We start from the raw sequence: 7,884 nt of genomic DNA, 5'->3' as shown, positions 1-7,884 counted from the left end.
ATATATTATATATTATATATTAGAATATATAAGAAGTTATTTTTATATATAAGAAAAATATATATATAAGAAAAAGTTGCTCAGAATAATTTTCTTAATAATATATTTTAATATATTTTAATATTTTCATTGAAATCAGTAAAGAACCAGTTCATCGATAAATTTTACTTTTTTCTTTATAACTGTAATTTTCATTATAATTTTTAAATGTATTTATATTTTTTTAATTCACAATTTATTAATGCTTAAATACAAGAATATAATTTTATGAATCAGTTTGATAATTACTTTATTATTTTTTTATCTATTCTGCTTTTATTTATATTCCATCTTAACATTTTGCTTGACATTTTTTTATATATATGTAAATAATATAAACACATGATGCATGTTTAAGCAACAATATTTAATACAAAATATTATTTATTCATTATTATACTATTCATTTATTCATTTATACATTTTTATTATTAGCAAATGTATATGTTAATATATATGCATTCTCGTAGAAATATACATATGTATTAATAATTAAAGCCATTGGATATCCATTTTAGTAGTAAAACATTTACTATATTTCATTAGTAATGGGATTTAATATATTTCATATATTAGAATAAAGATTCAAAATAATTTGTTTTTACAAAACAATTGATTTTAATTGTTAATCACAAGATAAATTGTAGTTATAATGAATATGTTTTCATATAAATAATGTTCTCAAAAATTAATTCTCATAAATTTGATCAAAATTGATCATTAGAAGAATATAATTAAAAATAATTTTATTTTTTTATATAGAGATAGAATAGTCATTCTAATAGTATGGATATTTTTATAATAATAATTATAAATAGTTGTAAAAAATATATTCTAATTATTCAAAAATTTTATAATATTTTTTCGGCTATTAAACGCATAAAAAATAAAAATTTTAAAAACATGATTATATTATATATTTTATTATATTATTAACTAATCTTTATATTAAAAATATGTATAGGTATATAAAAATTAAATATCATAGCTATCATATTTCTAGATTTTATATTTCTAAATCAGTGAAGATATATACAAAATTTTTATTATTTGTCGCAAAAATGACATAGATTTGATATAGATTTTAAAGATTGAAATTTTTTTTTATTGCATTATATCGCTGTGAAAATCAAAAGATTTAAAGGAAATATAAATCACAAATAAACATTCTTTTAAAAAATGAATCTAAAGTTATATATTTTTTTATAAATTATTTTTAAAAATTTTTATTTTATAAATTTTATTTTATTTATAAATTATTTTATTTAATATTTTTATATTTTTATTGAAATATTATAATGTAGATGATATGCAATTGATAAGCCAATTAGATATTACATATTAACTTATGAATTATATCGAAATTTAATGAAGAAAATACGTCCAAAAGAAATATCAATATGTAATTTCCATTATATGCTAAATCAATAATTTATTAATCAGAAATTAATATTATGTTATCTTAACGCTCATTAGAAATCAGATTAACTTCATAATGAAAGAGGAGCATTGTTCTTATCACTAATAGTTCAATGATAAGAATAAATCAAAGGAAAAAAATTGTACATATGATATTCAGTTAAATAATCTCACAATTTGATTTCTGCCGATGAATTACATAAATTGGAAATTATGCTTTTTGAAACATGTATTATTCTCAAAATAAAGAGAATGATAAAATTTGGAACGTTTTATTTTTAATATTTGAGCAAGAATCATAATATTGAATTAATTTACTTAACTGAATTTATATGAATTTATATGATGATATAAACAACGCTATGATTTAGTTTATTTGTTTGCCAATCTTTGAAAAATATATTAAATTATGATGAATCAAAAGATTTGCTGAAACGAAATATTTTGTTATTTTCTTTATTCTGGGAATAACACGTATTTCAAAAAGCATGATTTGCATTCCACTTTATGCAATCTGGAACAATAGCAGAAATTTTGTCAAGTTGTGAGATCGTTTAATTGAAGTTTATTATATGTATGATTTTTTTTTTTAATTTATTTTTATTCATTGAGCTATTATCAATAAGAACAATATTTCATTGCAATCTTTGATGAGTGTTAAATTAACATAATATTAATTTCTGATCAATAAATTATTGATTTAACTAATGAAAGTTGCAATGATATTGATATTTCTTTTGGATATAATTATATATAATTGTTTTCCCCACTAAATTTTCATATATTCCGTAAGCTAATATTGTAATATTTAGTTGACTCATCAATTGCATATTATTTATATTGCAATTTTATTTATATTATATCAATAAAAATATAGAAATATTGAATAAAATAATTTATAAAATTTTAAATTTTTTTTTTAAAAGAACAGATCATTTGCGATTTATGGTTTTTTGAGACTTGTTCTTCGCTACTAAACGAATATTATATGATACATTAAAAAAAAACTTTGATCTTAAAAATTTATGTCAATGTCATTTCTGTGATAAAAATTTTTTATATGATAAAATCCGATTTTTTTTATCTTGTACACTTTAAATAATATAATAATAATATATATTTTTTATTAAATATATTTTATTATATTTTTAATAATATATTATAACAATTAAAATTTGTATAAATTAAAAAAAAATATATATATCAATATTTGATTATGTTGCATAGCAATAGCAAATTCCAAAAAAAAAAAAAAAAATGCAAAGAAATATAAATCTAAAAACCGCTTCACTATTCATAAATTAAAAACAAATAATGAGAATCATTTTGATAAATTTGTGTTTTTTCCGAAAAAGAAACACATGCAATGTAATATATCTCGTACAAAAATCTATGCAAATAATCTATGCGGACATAATCATCAATGTATAAAAACGTAACTATTGTAAAAATCAATATTATTTGTTCAAACACGAAATGTTTTGATTCAATTCGTACATATATGTAATGTAGAGTCTTGATTTGAAATTATTTATACAATAAAATTTATCTCGAAATACTTTTGATTAATTCGACCGTTTTGGAATTATATCTTTATAACTTAAAATGATATTGAACAATCTGCATACTATTTATTAATAGTATATAAGATTTTGAAATAAATAAAGTAATTAGTATTTTTCAAAAAAAGAATTATAATTAATATAACAATTGCTTTATATATATTTCAAAAATATTGGAACATCCGTAAACTGGAAATTTCTAAAATAATTTTAAGTAACATTTTCTTTTACAAAAATTTTCGTTGAAAATATGTTGAATATTATTTATATTCAACATTATTTATATTTAATTATTATTTTATAATAATTTTATATTATTTATATTTAATTATTTTTTCATTTTTCGTGATATAATTCGATATAATATTTTATAGATAAAAATATTTGTTATATTCAACATATATTTTTCGAAATATATTATTTGGATTTGGTCGTGATCGATCGCTAATGTAGCTAATTATCGCGATTCAAATTAAGCTACGTGCATCAACTAGAAATCCATAATTACTCAGTTTTTTATTAATAACTTATTAACAAATCCGTAATGAAAATTTATGCAAAGGAAAATATTGAAATTATCTCAAGAATTTTCAATTTACGGATGTTCTAATATTTTTAAGACACAATATTTATATGTAGAAATATCACAAAATGTTAAAAAATTAGTTCATTATATAGTTTATATAGTTTAGTTTTCATTATATAGTTTAAAACAAAATTTTCTTATATATCATTATTAAAAAAATTAATATCAAAATAAATCAAAAGATTAATTGAACTATGTATATATGTATAAACATAAAAGAAAATAATTTGATTTTATTTTAAATTTGATTTGATACATTTAAAAAAAATATACTGTATTTGTTGAAGAAATTTGATTGCTATATGATTGATATTTAATAACAAGAACTTATGTCGATCTGAAATTTACTATTAAAATACTATTTCATTATAATTTATTATAGTATGTAAAATAATTTTTTGAAACTTGCAGAGCAATAAGCAGATTTTAAAAGACATGTATATAAAAGTAAATAAATATATTTTAAAATACTTTTTATTTTAATATTTATTTTATATTTATTTAATTTATATTAATTTATAATATAAATATATATAATAATATATAACAATAATTATTTGATATATTTTTAATATTATTTTTCACATTATATTAAAATTATTTCTAAATGTATGTCATTCTAGACATAAAAATTCAATATATGTATATAATGTAATTTTTTGTAATTGTATAATACAATGTAATTAAAAAGTAGTTATTTCTAATAACTACTAATTATAAATAATTATAAGTAATTAATTTCTGAGATCGCAACAGATTCACTACAATCAAGAGAGCAAAAGTTTTTATATATATATATATATCTAGAAATTTTATATTTAAGATGATCGAAGAAAATCAGGATATTCTTCTAAAAAGTAGATGTTTCTAATTGATATGAATTTAAAAAAAAAAAACAAAAGAAAAGGACTTCAAATCTAAAATTTAATTTGTTTTTATTAATTTCTAAGATATTAAAAATTTTCAATATAGTACATTGAATTCTTCCTATACCTAAGACGAAATACAACTTTATAACAAGCAATAACAATCATAGTCATTGAGTCAAATAGTCAATAACTATGTAATTATCGAATTAAATAGTTGATAATATAATAATCCTATAGTATTTATAAGATGTATGTAAAATATCGCTGATGATTGCACTAACATAACTAGTCGCTTGTCAATGGTAGGAAAAATATATAATTAATATGTTTTTATTTCTATACAACAATAATATGTAGTTTTGAGTATTTATTGCAATAAACAAGTATATTATGTGATATATTTACTGAATTTCAATATTTTTCAATCACTGAAATTAAAACGGGTGACAAAAATAATAATAAATAATCATTATTATATATTATATATTATTATATATCGATATTGCGAGCATCTATTCTATTTATTTCTGTAACTTTATCGATAGATTGATTTCAAAATATGATAGTTTGAAACAAAACGATCGTATTGCAGATAAAAAATATTCTTTGAACGAAATTACAATAACAGTCTATATAAAGTCAGTATCGCTATTGTATTATGTCATCGATTATCTATCTTATATTCAATGCGATGACGATCTGTAATATGAAGATAGTTGGATTAATAACGTCTATGTAGATAAAATTATATGCAATGTATTGTACTGAGAGTTTTTTTTATTATCTTTCTCAGAAATTAATAAATAAATACTCAAAAATAAAATTTTAGATTTAGGATCTATTTAGGATCTCTTTTTCTTTTTTTTTAATCTTTTAAATTTCATTTTAATTGGAACAGCCATTGTGCATTTTGGGAGAATTTTATTGCATCATACAGAGTTAACATAAGAGTTTTAATAATATTGAAAATATATCAAATAATTATTAATATATATTAATAATAATGAATTAACATTCTTCAATAATATTAAAAATATATTAAGTAATTATTATTATACATTAATATAATATATAAGTTTAAATAAAATAAGTAATTTAAATAAAAAATATTTTAAAATATATTTATTTATGTTTAATTATTTGTCTTTTATTTGTCTCATATATTGCTCTGTAAATTTTTAGACTTCTTTTACATAATAATTATGATGAAATAAAAATTTTAGATGATAATAATTTTTTTTTATCAAATATCAATTAATCCCACATCATTTTAAATCATAGCGAAGAAATTTGAAAGAATTCCAATTGATCTCAAACTCAATAATATTTAGAGATAATGCCTTAATTATTAAAAATTATTCATGAAATCTTATGAAATTTGATATCGAGAGCGATGAAATGAATTTTGAGAAGAAAAATCCAAGAATTCGATTGTTTTTGATCATTTACTATTAATATTGCCAATAATGGTATATTGAAGAAAATAATTTATGTAAAATAATATGTGCGCTTTACAATTACATTTTTCAATGTAAATATAATTATATAATATATTTATATAATTATTTCGAAAAATGATCATATGATAAAATGATCATTTTCAGACTTTATAAATATTTATTTATATTATAATAGTTATTTGTATATAATAATTATTTATTTATATCTACAAAATTGATTCATTTTTTTATTCAATGTTTAAAAAGAAATTTTTAAATGAAATTAAATATGTAAATATGTAAATTATGTAAAAAATGAAAATAGATAAATAAGCGTTTTAAGTAAAGACATAGAATTCCGGATTGCTGTAACAAAATCTCAGATAAATCAAATTCTAAATTCTTCTTATATTTTTTTTCTTTTAAATATTTTTATTATTATTCAATATAAATATTTATATTGTTATTAAACATAAATTTTATATATCATTTAATTTTCTTCATTGTTGATAATATTAATATTCGTCGAAAATAATTGAAAAAAGATTGAATCCTTAATTGAGACTTCATTTATATTTCATCGTTCTGATGTCATGTCATATATTATTTATATTGGAGAACTCAATAATTCTCATTTATTTGTATATATTTATTTTGTATTGTATATATTTATTTGTATAATTAGATTTACTTGAATATTCGAATATCTCACAATTAATTGCTTAATATAATGAATGTAATTTTGATCATTTTTGATATTTTTATAATATTTTTATATTTATTTCTATATTTATTTTTATATTTTTTAAAATATGGCCAAAATCTTATGAGAATTAAATAGCAAGAATTACATAGGAAGGATTGTAATATGATAGTAATAATTTTTTTATAGATGAAAAATTATTGTAATTTTCAAAGATTTCAATTTTATTTCAATTTTTTGTAATTGACTTATTGTGTTTTTTTTTGTTAATGAAATAAACAATTTGTTTGTTAATTTGTTAATAAAATAAACAATTTGTTGTTATTGTTTGTATTTTTGTACAGTAAATAATTTATAATATAATAATTTATATGGTTTTTGATTACAACAAAATAATACTTGTCCACTTGCTGAAAAACAAAAATTTTAATAAATTAGAACATAATATATATTATAATATAATATAATATAAAATAAAAAATAAATTAATCTTCAGTTATTTATAAATTTCAAAAATTTACTAAAATAATAATCAAATTTAGTTAAATCGGCTAATTAATTCCAGAATTGTAATTAAGTTCAAATTAATCTATTTTTTGTTATGTATCTTAATATTTGATAAACTATTCTAATGTAACATTGAAATATTTTGTATAGAATTAAAGCAGTTTTGATATTGTGATATATACAATTTGACAGATATATTATCTGTTAATTCAGATATTCATGCTTGTTTTAAATATTTTTTTCTATATATATATACATAGAATAAGATATACCCGAAATCATGTGATATAATTAATTGATGATTCTATATGCAAAAATAAGTGGAAGAAAAAGAAAAATATTTTTTTGTTTTAGATTTTTTTTTTTTATTTGTAGAATTATTTTCTACAAATAATTTAGTTTANTAATTCATTCTAATCAAGAATCACTTATATGTGAAAACTTTTTAAACTTAATTTATTTAAAATATTAAATAAAAAAATTCTTTTTTTTTGCAGAATATAGAATCACTATAGAATATATTACTATCTGTTTATACTATGATTTCAGGTACATTTCGTGTATATTATATATATATATATATATATATTAATAAGATATTACAAAAAGTATATTTATATGTTGTAACTATTACAGGACCTCGTCGCATGAGCGAACGAGATTTACCATCTAGGCTTGGACGCGATACAAGTGCACCCCAACAACAAATGCATACTAGCAAATCTGTACCAGCATTACACAGTAAGTAAATACTTATTAT

The 7,884-nt window shown here is 18.0% G+C and overlaps 1 protein-coding gene across 1 annotated transcript in view; it reads left to right on the top strand.

Moving 5' to 3' along the window:
- Positions 1 to 7,884, top strand: part of LOC102674161 — a 50,227-nt gene that overhangs the window by 24,294 nt on the left and 18,049 nt on the right. Inside the window, 1 exon segment of the mRNA XM_031508678.1 lies at positions 7,761 to 7,865. Within this exon segment, the coding sequence (XP_031364538.1) occupies positions 7,761 to 7,865 (105 nt within the window).

Source organism: Apis dorsata, unplaced genomic scaffold, assembly GCF_000469605.1.
Source record: "Apis dorsata unplaced genomic scaffold, Apis dorsata 1.3 scaffold_94, whole genome shotgun sequence".
NCBI classification, from domain to species: Eukaryota; Metazoa; Arthropoda; class Insecta; order Hymenoptera; family Apidae; genus Apis; species Apis dorsata.
The sequence above is the reverse complement of the archived record's forward strand: the minus strand, read 5'-3'. Positions and strand labels throughout refer to the sequence as shown.